Source organism: Elaeis guineensis, chromosome 6, assembly GCF_000442705.2.
Source record: "Elaeis guineensis isolate ETL-2024a chromosome 6, EG11, whole genome shotgun sequence".
Taxonomy (NCBI): Eukaryota; Viridiplantae; Streptophyta; class Magnoliopsida; order Arecales; family Arecaceae; genus Elaeis; species Elaeis guineensis.
Window position 1 is genome coordinate 29,214,428 of NC_025998.2, and position 17,445 is coordinate 29,231,872.

At 36.1% G+C, this 17,445-nt stretch overlaps 1 protein-coding gene across 3 annotated transcripts; it reads right to left on the minus strand.

Annotated features, from left to right (window-relative positions):
• Positions 1-3,859: 3,859 nt before the first annotated feature.
• Positions 3,860-10,232, minus strand: LOC105046893 (gibberellin 2-beta-dioxygenase 8). 3 transcript variants are annotated; one of them, XM_010925639.4, is made up of 5 exons: positions 9,989-10,232; positions 6,010-6,108; positions 5,386-5,843; positions 4,580-4,901; positions 3,860-4,355 (listed from the first exon to the last, which is right to left on the minus strand). In XM_010925639.4, the coding sequence occupies exons 2-5, from the start codon at positions 6,028-6,030 to the stop codon at positions 4,116-4,118; spliced, it is 1,041 nt and encodes a 346-aa protein (XP_010923941.2). In that variant the 5' UTR covers positions 6,031-6,108; positions 9,989-10,232; the 3' UTR covers positions 3,860-4,115. The 3 variants fall into 3 exon arrangements, with proteins under 3 accessions (XP_010923941.2, XP_019706636.2, XP_073115524.1); XM_019851077.2 differs by having other exon boundaries at positions 6,010-6,119; XM_073259423.1 differs by lacking the exon at positions 6,010-6,108.
• Positions 10,233-17,445: the final 7,213 nt, after the last annotated feature.

The window sequence follows — 17,445 nt, forward strand, 5'->3', positions numbered from 1 at the left end:
CATAGTCTCCATTAGTGAAAATAGTAGCAAAGAAAAAATGCAAAAATAATATTTCATCTCAATCAGAAAGTTCATAGAAGATATCGGCAACTAAAAAGAGGGTATCATCCATGCTCATCTGACAAGAGGACACTTGGTTTTCGAAGCTTTCTAATCCGATCCTATAGCTTACAAAAACCAAGAAGGGATTTGTGGTCGAGAAGGATAGATGAACTATTAACCAAGCTAATAGCAGAGAAAACCATGGAAGAAGGTGAGGAACTTTGATTCAGAAAGATTCAATTATTCCGTTCTTTCCAACAACACTAAGTAAATCAACAACTAGTATTAGCCCAGTAGAGTGAGTAGGGCCAGCTAAATGTGACCCGACCTGCCAACCCCACTCATGTTCAACTCGTCATAAACAGATTTGGATTTAGGCTAAATGAGTTTGGATCATAAATAAATCAATTCGTTTAACCCGTTTAATATTTGGATTGAATTTGGATTTTAGGTATGTGACCCATTTAACCTATATAATTCATTTAATATTCAGATTAGATTGAGTCAGATAATCTATTTAACATGTTTAATCTGTTTAAAATCTATTTAACTTATTTATGAACTATTTAACCTGATATTTAATCTGTTTAACCCATTTAAAATAAATTTAATATGTTTAAAACCTACTTAATCTATTTCTGACCCATTTAATCTAACCTATTTAATCAGTTTAATCCATTTAACCCATTTAATCTATTTAATCTAATTTAACCTATTTAATAAACGAGTTAAATGGGTAGGGTTGGATTACCTATTTAATAAACAGGTTGGATTCAGGTTTGAATTTTTGACCCGTTTAATAAATAGATCGGGTTTGGATTGGTGATTTTCTGACCCGACTCGCATTGATCTAACTCGTATATGACCCGACCCGACCTAATTGCCACCCCTAAGAGCGAGTGTCCTATGGAAAATAGGCTGCAATCCAACTAATATAGAGGTTCTATAGATCACCATTGGACAAGGAATATTTAGGTTCAAGCACAAAATGATCCACAGCTCAGAGGCCAAACGACATGAAAGAAATAGATGATTAACCATTTCTGAAGGATCAGAGCAACTGGGACAACGACCGAGGGAATCGCCTATTCTTTCAAAATGTTTCCCTTGGTATTTTGGTTGTCAAGAAGAGTCATCCAAAGGAAACATCTGATTTTTAGAGGAACCTTAGGTTTTCAAATAGTGGGAGCAAGGTTCCATTTAAATTCCCTTGAATTAAGAAATCCATACATAAATATGGTGACAAATAGTCCAGAGGCAATAAAGAGGTTTGGGTCCAGCCTGAACACATCAAAGAGGCTGGTGGCCTCAAATGAGAGAGAATTTCCACACCGGAAGTGCCAAGAGTTAGATTCCAGTTAAAGAATTGAGCACCACTCCTGATTTGAGTCTAGAAGCCTAATAGAGGTTAGGAAATTCAGGATCCATTTGTGCTTCCAAAAAAAAAACTTTCAATGCATTCCCAACAATGAAAGAGGATCTATTCTAAAAAAGTTGCGAGGAAAAGAGAATGCCTATAAAGATTGGGGAGCATTTCCTCCCAAGTTTCCAGCAATCGGCAAGTTTACACCTTTTAAAGTAGAAGCCAGATGATAATCTTTTTCAAGGGGCATGATCATCTTTGAGATATCTCCAAACCCATTTAGCTAATAGAGCAGCATTGAATTCTTCCAAGTCTTAATGCCAAGCCCATCTTCAGGTTTAGCAATGCAAGCCTTTTTCTAGGGACTTTGCAATACAAACCATTGACCTTTTCAGCCCCTTTTCAAAGAAAGGCCTTCTGAATACAATCTATTCTTTTGACTAACCACGAAAGTAGTTTAAAGAGTGACATATAGAAGCGTGGTATAGCCAAAAGGACAGCATCGATAAGAATAAGCCTACCCCCAAATGATAGGAATTTACTTTTCCAACTAGCAAGCCTAGGTTTCATTTTAGATAAGAGTGGAAGCCAATTAGTTTTCTTGAGCCTATAAGCATTAAGAGGGAGCCCAAGATACTTGATAGGTAGATAAAGAGTACCAACAATTTAACGAAGCTGCACACTCCAATAATTGAGTGTCATTAAGAGCTATAAGTGAAACAAAGCTTTTATGGAAGTTTATGGAAAGACCAAATATGGTGTCAAAATCATAGAGTATGATTTTCAAAGAAGAGATGTAGTTTTTATCAGCATTGTAGAAGATACCAGTGTTATCGGCAAATGGTTTTGTCATTGATCATCATTCCATCTTCAATTCATTGAGGAGCGCAACTCAAATAATCTTACAAATCTAATTGCTTCCTTTGGACCACAAAATGGTCGGATCTAGTGGATGATATGTTTAAAGATATAATATTTCATCCGGATGATTGAGTCTATAAAAAATCAATTACTTTCACACCTAATAGAATAGAGTTCATCCCATCTTTTGATGCAATTTTTATCAGCTTTGGAGAAGATAATAGGATCAGCGGCAAATGGTTATGTCAATGATGAATTGCTTCCTTTGGACTACAAAATGGTCTGATCCAGTGGATGATATTATATATAATATTTCATCTGATGATTGAGTCTACAAAAAATCAATTACTTTGACACTCAATAGAATAGAGTTCATCCCATCTTTTGTGCCATTTCATTTCATTTCCCTTATGATTTAGAATTCCAGCAGACACATTAAAATAGTTTCTAAGGTGATAACTTGTTCTAAATTTGGATCAAATTTAGTAATTGAAATTGGGATGTCAATACTTTTTCATTTGCAGCTGCACCAAAAATTGCTATTCACTTTCAAAGGATTTCCCTCACAGTTTGAAAAATGGTCAATTTCTGAAATTCAAGTCAAGCTTTAAAACTCAAATTATCAATTCTGTTAATTCAAATTCCTGCCTATCACAGGTTTACATCCTGTTACCGCCTCTATGGTTTTCAAGTACATTTAAGCTGCATGCTGTACTTGCAGCTGAGCCTGTGATAGCCTACAGTCTGGCTCTAGCATCATAGCTTTTTCAAATTATTTATTTATGGGTGAGTAATTATCAATTTTAGACTCTTAATCCACCAATTAAAAGAAAACTCAGTTTGTTGGTCTGTTCCAATAAACAAACAGTTAGAGCTGAATGCATGAAAAGATAAATCTACTTATGCCTACTCTGTTTTTCCACTGGCAGTATGCTTCATATAATGGGTGAGAGGAGCTTCTTTTTTGCTTGTTCTTTCAATGTTGCTAACAAAATTGCTATGTCCAAAGATAGCGATTGAAGAACTGATCATGACTAAGGATAGCTAGATAAGTGAAGGAATGGATTATATGTGGGCCTTATTGTGGAAAGAAGTTACCCGGTGCCCGATGTCAAAATCTATATGTTGTTTGGCTATGCTTGTTTTCTTTTACTTGTTGCTTCATTACTGGCGCCATACATGAGGATGATATATATATTGCTGTGTATGTCATTTGATGAGTATTTGCTAGAGATGATTTATCCCGTGATTTATGTATCACTAGTAAATCATGTCTGACTGCATTGCTTTGATGGTTAAAGTTAGTAAGTTGCACAACTGCTTTCATAGATGATACTTGTAGCCTAGTCCACCTAAACATCAGGAGACTATTATTGCTAATTTGATTGTGGTCTTCCTTGGACAAAAAGTTGAAGATTCTGGAGAAACTAAACAAATGCTTAATAGCATCTACCATAGCTTGTTAAGGTTAATGCATGAAATATGACAGTTGAAAGAAGGTTGTTTAAAAATGATTATACACAGCTCAGGAAAACCTTTTCTGGATGAGCAAACCAAACGCTTGACTTATTTTGCCAAGCTAAATCGCTTGAATTGGAGATTAACAGCCACTTTAATATCTTTTATTTGCTTTCCGTAATTCTTAATATGTCATCTCAGATGCTGTAAACCTGTTTTGATTGCAATATATGCTGCCTCCACGAAGGCTTCTATTTCTGTGCGAAATATTAAAATCTAGCCTTTTGGCCGAAAAATAGGAAATAGGAGAACTTGCAAGAAGTGAGAGCTCTGAAAGAAAGAAGAAGAAACTCCTGCATTTTATCTTCTGATGATTACTAGCCCTTCTTTGTCATGTGCTTTGAACAAGGAATCTTGCAAGCCCAATTTTGCGACCTGTCTCTTTAACATCCTCTTGGACCCGCTGTCTGTACTCCCCGAAGCTAAAATTTCTATAGATCGCAGGCTCTGCATGGCTCTGTATCACAGTGTCATGGGAGGGACATAGGAAGTATGCCACTGAGAACCTCTCCTGATGAGGGTTGGACAAAACTCTATGCTCCACACTCTTGTACACTCCATTGCTCCATGCCTGCATGGGTTCAAAAATCAAAATGCAAGACAAACCACAGTAATTAGAACCAACTTTAACCATTTCTTCAGTGGACATCTAATCATCTAAAACAAGATCATGTTATAGCATGGTTGCTCCTCTAAATTTTACCAGTCATGCCACTTTGTGTTATAGCAACATAATCGTTCTCAATAACTCTTTTTTTTTTAGGAGAAAGCTGTGGCATTCGAATGTATACACACCTGGAACAAGTCACCAATGTTGACAATTAATGCATCAAGACTGGGTTTAACAGTGATCCATCTCCCATCCTTCATCAATTGCAGCCCACCTACTTGATCTTGGCGTACTATGGTCAAGAAACTGCTATCCGTGTGAGGGACCAATCCGAAAACTCGATTTTTTACTGGGCACGGAGGATAGCGATTCAGCCGTAGATAACTAGTATTGCACCTACAATTCTCCGGTATATACGTGCCATCATGACCCACTCCTTCAGCTAAGATCCCCGCTAGTATATGTGCCAACCACGACATTGCCGTTGAGAACTCCTCCATTATGTGCCTGTATCAAAGATTAGAATTGTTTACATGATGATTTCGTTCGCGGAGAAAAAAGTTTTTTTGCTTTTAAGATTTTAAAAGAAATTGGAGTAGAATTGCAGTCTTATCTTTTTGTAGTGGGAAGACTATGGTTGTTAAAACATGTTCCAAAATTTATAAATTTCGACACCGGCAACTTTACATGGTAGAACCATAGAGAGCTAAGCATGTGACAGATTTTATCTTTCACCCAAAAGCATGATCCATTGGATCATACACTGTATGTATCTCAGTACTCAGAATACTCAATCACTTTCTTCATCCATCTGCATAGATCTCGAATTTGTCCGTAGAAGATGAATTATTCTTTCGTATGATACAATCCGATCCCTTGAAAAAATTGTTGTTTGGTAACCTTGTCCGGGATACTTCTATCAATCCAAATATGATTGGAGAAAGCGCCCAAAAATAGAGTAAATACCTTTGATTAGAAAAAGCTAGAGTACCTTGTGCTGGTTTTGGTGAGACCGTTGGCCGGCGTGAGGGGGACATGATACGCCTCGGACCATGACAATTGGCTGAGGGAGGTGGGCCTCGGACTCCCCCAGCGGTAGTTCTCGGGTGACAAATCCAGCAGCTTCTCGCTGGCCTTCTTCACGAAGGGAGCCCGGAACACGTTAACCTGTAGCTCGCGTAGCCTGTCCAGGAGACCACTTGAGACGCCGTGGTTCACCACCTGAAAGAAGCCCCATTCGGAGGCAGCAACCATGATGTCTCGCTTGCACTGCTCCGCTTTGGACTCGCGATTTAGACGGCCGAGATCGATGAGGGGCAGCTCACACTCCTCGACTTCCTTCGCTTGATTAGTATCGGACGGCTCTGGTTGGCTGTCGAAGAGAGCCTCGTATGTTTTGAGGAATGGAGGATCGGGGTCCATTAGCACAGTGCTCTGATCTTTAACAGTCTGGAAGATAATAAGAATGAGACGAGGTCACTTTTGTTTTTTTGGGCAGAAAAGACGAGGTTAGTTCTTAGTAGACGTTCCCAAGACTAGGTGTGATTTAATTGCGTTGTATGCTACAGAGAGTTGGGATCCCGTCACCCACCCGGAGGTGAGTGGATTAGCTTACCTTGTGGGGTCGTGGGGTCATAATTAACTGGTAATCGGGCTCGGTAAAACATATCCTCACACACTGCTCCCATTCAATGAGAAATTAATTGCACCGGATCTGCCATTGAACTGGTGGATCAGTCTAATTAGAAAGCAGCATGGCTAAACATGGACTAAGAAGAAAAAGAAGGGACGAAGGAGATAGAACCTCTTTGTGGATGTTACTTTATGGTTAGATTGATCCTTCAACTCAATGGTGGATATGATCCAAATAAAATGATTTTTTCAAGTAATTTAAACATTAGAATTTGACACTGTCTTATATCTTTCATGCGGAACAAATTTATTTTTGGACCATCAACTACTCACTTTGAAATGATGCTGTTGGATGAGTAAAGGAGTTTGGAGATCTTTGAAATCTATATGGTAGGTGATCAACGAAGATTTCATGTGAAGAAAGATGAATCCTTCTTTTGCTTGAAAAAACAATCAAATTTTTTATGTAGATCCAATTAGAATCTAGTCCAACTAATCCTATATAGTAAGCATATCTATCGGTACTAAGGACATATTAAATCAACTTAGTGTAAATATAATTATGAGAATCTAAAAATAAAATATGATAATTGCAACATATTCTTTTTTTTTTTTTAATTTTTTTGCTAACATCTATTCTTAAAAGAATATTCTTACTGAACTTATCAGGTGATTACTGGCACAGCTAATTATGGGCTACAAGATGAGAGTTACACGGAAATAGAAATTTCGAAATATTCTCGAGCATCAATTTAAAAGAAGAAATTTTAAAAAAAGAAAAAACTTTAGAAGATAGCACCATAAAATCCGTGCTCTGATATAGGAGAATAAGCTAGTTAAGAGCAGTCCCCTCTTCACACGGTGATGAGGTCTAAATTTTGAAACAAGATGAGCAGAATGGCGAACGAAGACAAAAGGAGAAATAGACGAGGGTTTTTGGATACAGGAAAGAATATGAGAAGTGGTTCGGTTTGTCATTTTCGATAGTTAGTAGAGCCGCATAAACGTCTCCGAATTTAGGGGGCGGGCGCGTCTTGGACGATAACATGTAAGTACGGCTAGCCTAGAAAAGAACATGGTGATCGTAGCAATTATCAAACGACAGTCGCTAATGTTAAAGTCCTCGAGATGAACACTAATTATATTTTGAGAGTAAGTGATGCCAGGGGCTTCAATCATTATATCAAAATCGGCTCCTCGTGTACAATATATAGTATTGTGGGGCCCTATGTTTGGATTTGAGAGTGAAGTGCCAATCCTTTTTTTTTTTTGATAAAAGAAGTACTAATCCTTTGAGGTGTACAACCAAACTCCAAACCAGACAGCTATTTTTGATTTGGTGTGGGTCTATTTTTTTAAGATCCGATTTGATTTTGATTTAAAAATTTAAAAAATAGTTAAATTTTATTTTAAATAATAAAAATTTGATTTAAATCAAATCGATCTATATATATATATAAATATAAATAATTAATAAATTATAAATTATCCATTTAATCTATCCTACAAACTGTCCATTTAGTATTGTTAAAATTTAATATAGATAGCAAGTCATTTAGTTGATTCCATGAGCTGTTCATTCCAGAGAAGTTTAATAATTTATAATTTAATAAGTTAAATTGAACTAAATCAATTTTTTTGGATCAATTTGATTTTTTTTTTTTTTTTTTTTCTGTATGGCCGACTTGATTTTGATTTAGGAACCAATTCCAGTTTGTTTAGTTTAAAAAATGATTCTAAATCAATTCAAGCCAAACCGTATGCATTCTTACTAACCTTAGAATTTATGCCACTAGTATTTTTCGAATGGAGTAGAATGAGAAAATCTAGGTTTATTGATGATATTATATTCAATGATTTTCAATAATTATTGACCGATAAATTTGGTATATCCAATAAGCCAACAAAATATAACAATATTTAGACATAGATCAAACTGACTTGTGTATATAAATATAGATAAATGATGAACCATAAAACACCTATTTAGCAATCCTATAAGATGTCCGTTTAGTGTAATTAAAACTTAAAATATATAGTAACCTAGTTAGTCAATTCATAAGCTATCCATTTGACAGAAACTCAATGGCCCAAATCTGATAAACCCAACTGAGCCAAATCATTTTTTTCAGATCAGTTTAAACCGGTTTTTCCATATGGCCAGTTTGATTTCGGCTTTAGTTTTAGAAAACCAATCCAAAATAGTTCGTTTTGATGATTAATCTTAAATCAATCTATATCGAACAATGCACATCCCTAGTAATCCTAAAACTTACACCAACGAAGCTTTTTGAGCCAAGCAGAATGAGAAAATTCAAATTCACCGGTGGTATTACATTTCAATGATTGATTTCAATAATTGTTGATTGGTGAACTTGGCATGTCCAATAAGCAAACACAATATAACAATATTTAGACATAGGTATTGTCTAACACAACCAAAAGATATCATCAATCCATTATAAGAAACCACAAATACACAAGCCTCGTGAATAACTTTTATGTGCGTAATTACTCTTTGGATTCCCCTATATTGCCACTGTTGATTGATTAACGCAATAAAAAATATGGGAAAAAATATCTCTGCACCAGATCATAGTTAGCCAGACAGCCAAATACTTTTCATATTACACATGTAGCAAATTGATAACCCCGTGCCAAATCTAGTAGCAACGGATATATTAAGAAATTCCTACATCCAATGGTTATGGGCTCTAGTGTGCATTTGGTTGCAGAATAGAATTTGAACGGATGAATGGAACTTATGTAGTTATTATTAGAGGAATAGGACTCCATCCATGGGTCCGGGTTTGGTGGGATAGTTTGGCGCAAGGAATAAGTGCATGAATCCAATCTATGAATTCCACAATGATTTAAATTTTATCACAATGATGAAATTGTTCTCCTACTTTAGATATATTTAGAGAATGATCGGAGGTGAAAAAGGTAATTAGAGGGGATAGCTTTCTCCATTTCCATGATATAAGTCTGTTCCACCAAAATGGTAGAATAAATTTAGGGGGTGTTTGGTTCGCAATTGGAATCAAAATAGAAATGAGAATCAGAATGGCTTGGAATTGGAATTGGAATGATCAAATTCTCCGAAGCATTTGGTTCGTGGTCGGAATTAGAATGGAATCGAAATTAGAATGAAAAATTGAATCCATAGTGGAGAGTAGGGATTGAGTTCTATATAGATTGAGCCATTCCCATTCTATCCTGAAATCGAAATCGGAATGGGACTCTTCCCAATCAAATGATTGGAATGGGAGTCACCAATTTTGATTCCGATTCTGAACTTCCATCTCTCAACCAAACATCCCCTTATATTTTTTTTTCTTACTTAACCCATGTTAGGACATAACTCTCGTTTGAGAAAAAAAAATGATGTTTGGTTAGATAAGGCACACATTTAGGGGATATCCATTTCATTTCGTGATCCTAAGTAACACTTTAGTGATAAAAATTCGGCATGCTAGAAGAGACGATAGCAAAGAGACTACTTTAAAATCACCAGCAAACAATAGAGAGAAAGCAAGATATTCCATAATACCAATATTTTTGTCATAGTTTCACAGCTTAGATAAATTCTGATTCTGGTTCATCTTGACATTGGTCATGCAATGGTTCATGTCGTTGGTTTTTGCTTTTAAATATATTTTAGTATTTTTACAGTTAAAAAATTTCAAAAAGAAAGAAAAACTTAATGTATAGGAAAAAGGCAAAACTAATGGTAGTTAAAGAAGGAAAGAAAAAAAAGGGGAACAAAAAAATCAAATAAACAAAAGATAAAGGAAAACTCATAAAATAAAGTGAGCTTAAGAATTTATCAATCTCATGCACATTCCCCTGCATGATAACAACAGTATGTTCATTGTACTATATCACATAGTAGACATGTAATCATTTTACAGTTTTAAACAAATAAATGAAAGAAATAAAGAAGAATCAGACTTCAGTACCTGAGACAACAGTTCTTCTGAAGACTTTCCCAAAACCTGCATCAATTCCTCCCTTGCCATGTTCTTCTCCCCTTGCAGTGATTAGTATCAAACAGGTTAACAATATATAGAATTAAGCCTCCACGCGTAATTTGTGCGGCAAAACCCTGATTGCTGTCTCTCCTCTGTCACCCCCTCACTCATGAGGGGGGCACTGAGCCACGTCGCCTGGGACTTTTCACACGCTTAGGCCACGGCTTCACCGCTGCATCCAAACAAAGGAGCAGTGTAGTGATGTCAATGAGCAGATGGAGTCTAGGAGAATTATTGAAATAATGAAGGGCCAGTTAAAGTTTGGCCAATTTGGTGTTTGTCTCAAAGCAGAGGATGGAAATCCTTGCTGTGATTTGGTTCCTGTAAAGAATTCTCATTTCGTAAAACCCATTAAAGCATTCAACTTTCCTTGGCAAATCATAAATGCTATACTCTTAAATAAAATTTTGTGACCAAATGACCAGAGTACCCAAGAATTAGTCAAACGCTGCCCTTGTTATCTGGACAAAGTAGAAGTGTTAGGACCACTAATAGTGACAGTCCAACATTTTCTTTTCTAAATTTCTGAAGCAAAGGTGGGCAAAACCCATCGCTTCACTTGACCAGTTGACGAATTGACCATGGCAACTTCTCCACGGCTGCTGCTTCATTTAATCACACTTGGATAATCCACTCTCCTATGCAGTAGGAACTAATGCAGTTATTACTTATCGTGAAGTTTATCATCAAGAACTTGGTTACAATATAAAACTTTCAACCTAGTTGTGAAACCCTCTACTGTCAAGTGGTCCTTGCCTTGTTTGTTTAATTTTGCTAAACAATTCATCGACTTGATGTCAATAATACTTCTCTTACTGGCATTCTTCATAGCCACAAGGGTTCATTGACCGCAATATCCTAATCATGTCCGTAAGTTTCACAAAACCATCTATAGCCTCAAGCAAGCCCTACAAGCTTGGTTTGACTATTTGACAAATTTTATTTTTGAGTTTAGTTTCTCTGGTACTCATGTTGATCCATATTTTTTGTTCGGTGGCACAGTCACAGAATCACCATTTTATTAATCTATTTTTGTGATATCATGATCACTAGGAACGATGGATCTTATAGCACCCATCTAAGTCAACTTGGCTCTCAGTTTTTTCATAATAGATATTGGTCCTCTACACTTCGTTCTAGGGACTGAAATCACACCGATGGTTGACGGATTACTTTATTTCAAACAAAATCTGCTCTTGATCTTCCCCACTAAGCCACTATGAAAATTTCAAATTATATAGCTCTCAAATTATTGCTTCTCACAAATTATGCTCTTAGTCCAGTGATCCATAGTCAAACCCTTTTACTACCGTAGTGTTATTGGCGCATTGCAATATCTCACTCCCACTTGGTCAGATCTTGACTTCTGAAGTTAATTAAAATTGCCAGTCCATGCATACCTCAACATCCGATGTTCTTGTCATTGTAAAAGGAATCTTGCATTTTTTGAGAGGCTTGGTTATTCATGGCAATCACTTTTCTTGGGGTACATTGGATCTTCAACCTTTTATGATGTCGATTGGGCTAGAGACTTAGATACTTGATGCTCGTGGCTATTATATTTTCCTCAAGTCCAACCCTATCTGATGAAGTGTCAAGAAACAACCGATAGTAGCCCATTCTTCTATTAAAGCTAAATATTATACTCTAGCTCATATTACCATTAAGGACTAGTTTGGATCTTGGGTCCACAATGCCATAGAATTCATGGATTGGGTTAGTACAACTAGAAAAAAATAATTTAGACTAGACTTATATTCATAAATACTCGGGGCCTTGGTAGATTTTTTTTTTTTTTTTCTCTCTATAGGATTCGGCCTATAGATTTTTTTTTCCCGATAGATTTGGGCCTGCTCACTCTAAAGACCCTTGATATTTGTAAACACAAGTCTAACTTAGGCTGATCGTTCCTAGTTGCACTAGTCCAATCCAAGAATCCAATGAAATTTTGGATCCAAACACCCAAGAAAGTCCTAAAGTGTTTTTGGATTCTTCAGTTGCTTAAAAAATCACAAATGTTTATATGATCACCTCCTACACTTTGGTTTGCCTCCATTTCTATTTTTCATATGCACTAAATACATTAAGAAAGATTGTCATTTTATGCAAGAGAAAGATAGTCTAGAAGGATATTGATGTGTGATATATTTAATTAAGATTAGCCTACAAGTATCTTCACAAAGGTCTCTCTTCTCCATGCTTCAAACTTCTCAAAATTGAATTGGTCCTTGACGGGCTCATCAATTTGCTAGGGGTGTGATATTTGATTTTGTATTTGAATCTAAACGTTAAAAATTAGCTTATTGGATCTTCCTACTATTATGGAATGCTAGTATCAGCTATGGAATATGCTATTATGGTATGGGATCGCTACAATGTTATACATTGTAATAATATGAGATGGCTACTATTATAGTATGGAACATCATACACGAATGGACAAAGATGGAACACTTTATATAAGTGGATGGATATTAAAGAATGGAGTGCTTTGAGAATTGTATAGATTGGTGGATGATAGATGATGATGTACTGTGAGATCTATGTGAGCATTTGGATAATAGTAGATGAAGTACTTTGAAATCTATATGGATATACAAATAATAAAGAATGAAGTATTTTGAGATCTACTTAGATAAATAAAAAAGGATAGAGAATTTTGAGATCTCTATTAGCGGATAAATGACATAGAATGGAGCATTTTGAGATCTATGCATACAAATAGATGTAAAGGATAGAAAACTTTGAGATATATGTAAATAAATGAATAATAGAAAATAGAGCACTTTAAGATCTATGAAGATAAATGATGAAATGCTCCGAGATCTATGCAAGCGGATGGATGATGGAGGATGCAGGTCTTTAAAATTTATGCAGGTGAATGGATGATAAAGGATGGAGTATTTTGAAATATTTGTAGGTGGATGGATGATAAATGATAGAGTGCTCTAAGATATGTGCAGATAGATAAATGATAGAGTATGAAGTGTTTTGAGATCCATACAAGTTGATAGATAATAGAGAGTGAAGTACTTTAAAATTTATATAAATAGATGAATGATAGAGGATACAGTATTTTAAAATCTAAGTAAACAAATGGATGATAAATGAAGTATTTTAAGATCTATGCAACTGCATAATGATAGAGGATGAAGTATTTTGAGATTTGTGTAAACAGATAAATGATAGAAGATGGAATGCTTTAAGATTTATCTAGGTAGGTGGATGATAGATAATGTAGCGCTTTAAGATCTATATAAATAAATTAATGACAAAGGATGGATTACTTTATAAATTATACAAGTGGATAAATCGTAAAAGATTGAATGCTTTGAAATTATATGAAAGCCACAATCCAACCTCTCCTAATGAAGGGTATTTTAGTCCTTCTAACTCTATTAATGATGTTAAGATCCGGATTGATGAGTGAGACATACTACAATGAAAATGAAATTTTGATGGTTAATTAAAATTTTTGGAATCTAAATGCAACTAATCCAAACTTGAAGAAGTATTCCTTTAATTTTTCCTACTTTGAATTTTCTTTTTAGTCAATCCATCAATGAACTATGATCATGCAGTCTGATTATACTTATACATATGGTTCCGTGTGAACCTGTGCACCACACTTCTCATCAATATTATATCTACAAAGTACAAGGGCCTACATCCCCTCTAGATTTTTCATGCAACATATTTTAAAGAAGAATGTAGATTCTATTGAGATTAGGCTGCCGCGGAACTATTCTATGAATCTTATCCCCCGTACAGATTCTTCTATTGACATGTCACCATCATCGTTGAGAATGGGAGTAGTTGTAATTACAAGTTTGACAACTGAGAATGTTCCCATGCTGCTTTTATCCAATCTTGGTGCCTGAACTACCCAGCGCCTCAACCCATACTACGTGGCGCAAAGGCTAACCGCATGTGGGCAAACGTGCCTTACTATTCCCACGGTTTGACAAGGCTAATCAGACACCCCAAAAAGAAGGCCAGAGGATAAAGTGCTGTATACTTGCATAAGCCTTCACTGAGGGCATCTATGATTGGAGCTCTTAACAGTAGCATGAACAGCTTGTCCGTAAATAGTACCAGATTAATTAAGAAAAAAATATTACAAGATCACTTCAATTTTACTTGAAAAAATATTTTGCTCTTAAATTTTTAAAAGTTCTTGGTTAGCCTCTTGAAAATATTTTTCTGTATCAACATAGTCTAGCATTCATCTAGCTCCCGGTATCATGAATAGACGGAATCAAATGATAGTAATATTCTTAATATTGATTTTAAAATAAAAATAATAAAAAGTATTGGAGTCATAGATATGGATCCGAACTTTTCCATCTAACTCATAATTCAATTGATCTTCTTTCACAAGATGAATCATTAAATCATACTTTGCATAGCTTTCAACTTCAATGTCTCCTCTGAGCTACAGCACCTTGCCATGGCTCCCTTGTACCAATTACTCCCAACCATGCAAGAGTATTATCGATGGCAATGATGGTAGGGATTGTTGGACCTAGGGCTCAGGCTCTAGGTTGTGAGCATCATATCATCATTAACGGAGATTATAGAGAATGCATCATTGGAGAGCGAGCTGGTGGTCATTGTTACGGTGGAGTGCTCTTCTTGAAAAACTTTTGGATTATAACTTCAACAAAATATATATATATATATCTTTGGTATGCTTGCAGGAAGGTAATCAATGGCAGAGAACTTGAGGGTGGTGACCGCAAAGTACTTTTCTTCGAGGGGTTAATTGGAGAAAAAAATCACATGACCGCCATTTGTTCCTATGCATTAAAATGAAAGCCCAAGGTGTTACGGAAAATGATGCTATCAAGTTATCACATGCTGATCATGTAGTTATAATATTTCCTAATAAATAGAAGATGGGCAGCTGGACTATATTGATACAAAAAATATAAATTAATTGAAAGGTTTTTTGACTTTTAGAATTAAAGTGTTTCCCATCCAAAGTTGAAGGATATTACTGTATTTTTCCTATAGATCAATTATCTATTTTAGGGTATTAGCATCAGCCGTCATTTTTTCTTTCCATGGGACTTTGGCTGGCCACTCAAATAGATTTTTGTCTAAACAAGCTTAACTCAGACTAATTTTCTTTAGTTGTGATAGCCAAATCCTATAAGATTTTGAGTCCAAATAGCCGAATAGCCCTTTAATGAGTTATAATCACTTGTCAAAGGAATTAAACATAAGAATATAAGAGTAAAGTGTAACAACTCTAAGGGGTGTCACTTAGCCAACCTAGACCGTACACTCTTATATCCTACAAAGAGAAAATTATTAAGCTTGAATAGAACATTTTGGCCTATATTTAAAGACTGAGCCTTCAATAGAACTGTGTTAGAACAACGACCTTTCAGCTCAACTAGCCAGAATGAGCTTAACTATAATTACAGGATGAAAAATACATATCTATATGTAATATAGATTATGTTTATATATTCAATTAACATCATTATGTGAGTTACATAAATTTATTCTTCTTCTTCTTCTACTTTCAGCAATACGGCGGTAATGCGCCGCTGCTTCTTTTTTTCAGAAATATGATGGCGATATGCCACCACACCCAAGTTCGAGCTCGGGAACCGTCCTCAAGAGAGGGTGTCTATCAGCCTGCTGCCGTAACCATAACTTCAGTCAACTTTGCTGTTCCAACTAGTTAATGGCTAAAGCTATTCTGATTCTAGTGTTCCAAGTCTTCAAACAAGGTTTTATGAAATCAGACTTTAGCAAGATAATATCATGCACGTGGTGCCAAGCTAAGCCCAAATCACTTGAAAACCAACAGACTAGTCAAATGAAATTAAGAACTTAATCACTTTTAGCTATATATGCTTTCATGTAACATGCATCAAGCAAAAATGTACACATGCAGACATGAGAGAGGAAGAGTACATGTTTCGAAAAAATAACATAAATATATGTATATATGATAGAATCTTATTCATTTGAACATAGGGAGTGTTTGGTTCACGATCGGAATTGAAATCGAAACCGAAACTGAAATAGATTGAAATAAGAATCAGAATGGCCATACCCTCCAAAATATTTGGCTTGTGATCAGAATCGGAATCATAATGAAGATTTGAGTCCTCGTGAAAATGTTGAGATTGAGTTTTAGAGAGGGCCATTCTCATTCTACCTAATCAGACTTTTCTCAACCAGATGTTTGGAATGAGAGTCATCCATTCTCATTTCTATTTCCATTCCAAGCTCCAACTCCCCAACCAAATACCCTTTATATATAGATAATTAAGAGCTCTCACATAAGTTAAAACCGAAAGGCAGCATGGGATGATTGGAAGAACTTACTCGGAAAAGATCGGAGGGATAGAACCGTGGGAGCAGAAGTTAGGAGGAGGAACGTGGAGCAAGAATATATATACAGATGGCGGACGAAGCATTGGCCATTTGTTTGTTTCTGGTAGTTGAGAAGAACACGTTTCTCTATGGAGTATCAAAGGAAATGGAGATCAAATTTTTGCTACAGTGATTAGATATTAATTGGAAGGACATAGAGAGGAGAAATGAGAGGGGGCCAAGGAATGAGGACGGTTGGGGGTGGGGAAGGGATAGGGTTGGAGGAACGAGGACCAGTTGAAGGGGAGATTGCTGTATATCTATTTCTTCTCTCTCTCTCCACTGCCAGCAAGCCACATGCCTGGTTCATACGCCTCACTGTTCTCATTGCCGACCCCCACCACCTCTCTTCCCCTCTCTCCCTCTCCCTCTCTCTCTCTCTCTCTTACTCTCATACGAGCAATGTCTCTCTCACTGCACATGTCGGTGTCGTAGGCTGACTCATGTGCCAACATTCTGTACGTAGAAACATCTTTCCACGTGGATAAGACATGGATATTTTGAGAGCGTGACCATGTCAACTTACCACGTGGGCGTCGCTGGAGCCTCATGCCTTTTGAAGATTATTATCTACAATGCATGCACCAATATGATCACGCATTCTGATCTTATTCATTATCCATGTTTCTTAATATATTATCACAGAAACCAGTGGTCGCAATTGACTACATAGATGGCTTTACCAGTGCAAATTCAGATTGTATATATCTTTTGCATAAAAAAATGACTGATTTTTTCTTGTATTTTGCATAACTTTCAAGATATGGTGAACATTATATAAAATATAATCTAATGGTTAAAATCATGATAGAAGATCAATCATATCCCTCTTCACGTGAAAGATATAATCTGAATCCCACTAACGCACGCATTGTGGGCAATAATGCCTTCGTTTTGGGCGACGGCGGATTCTCAGCAACGCAGATTTCGGGGAATGTATAAGGGAGTGCGCACGTAGCCTCCCTTTTTTTTTTTTTTTTTTTAATAGG

What these genes read in the sequence shown, in the direction of transcription:
- LOC105046893 (XM_073259423.1), bottom strand. Translation starts at nt 10,048, where the DNA reads ATGGCAAGGGAGGAATTGATGCAGGTTTTGGGAAAGTCTTCAGAAGAA. An exon ending in CAGAAGAACTGTTGTCTCAG is followed by an intron (nt 5,844 to 9,988) that starts GTACTGAAGTCT and finishes ATTATCTTCCAG; the next exon opens with ACTGTTAAAGATCAGAGCAC. An exon ending in ACATTGGTGACTTGTTCCAG is followed by an intron (nt 4,356 to 4,579) that starts GTGTGTATACAT and finishes GAACCCATGCAG; the next exon opens with GCATGGAGCAATGGAGTGTA.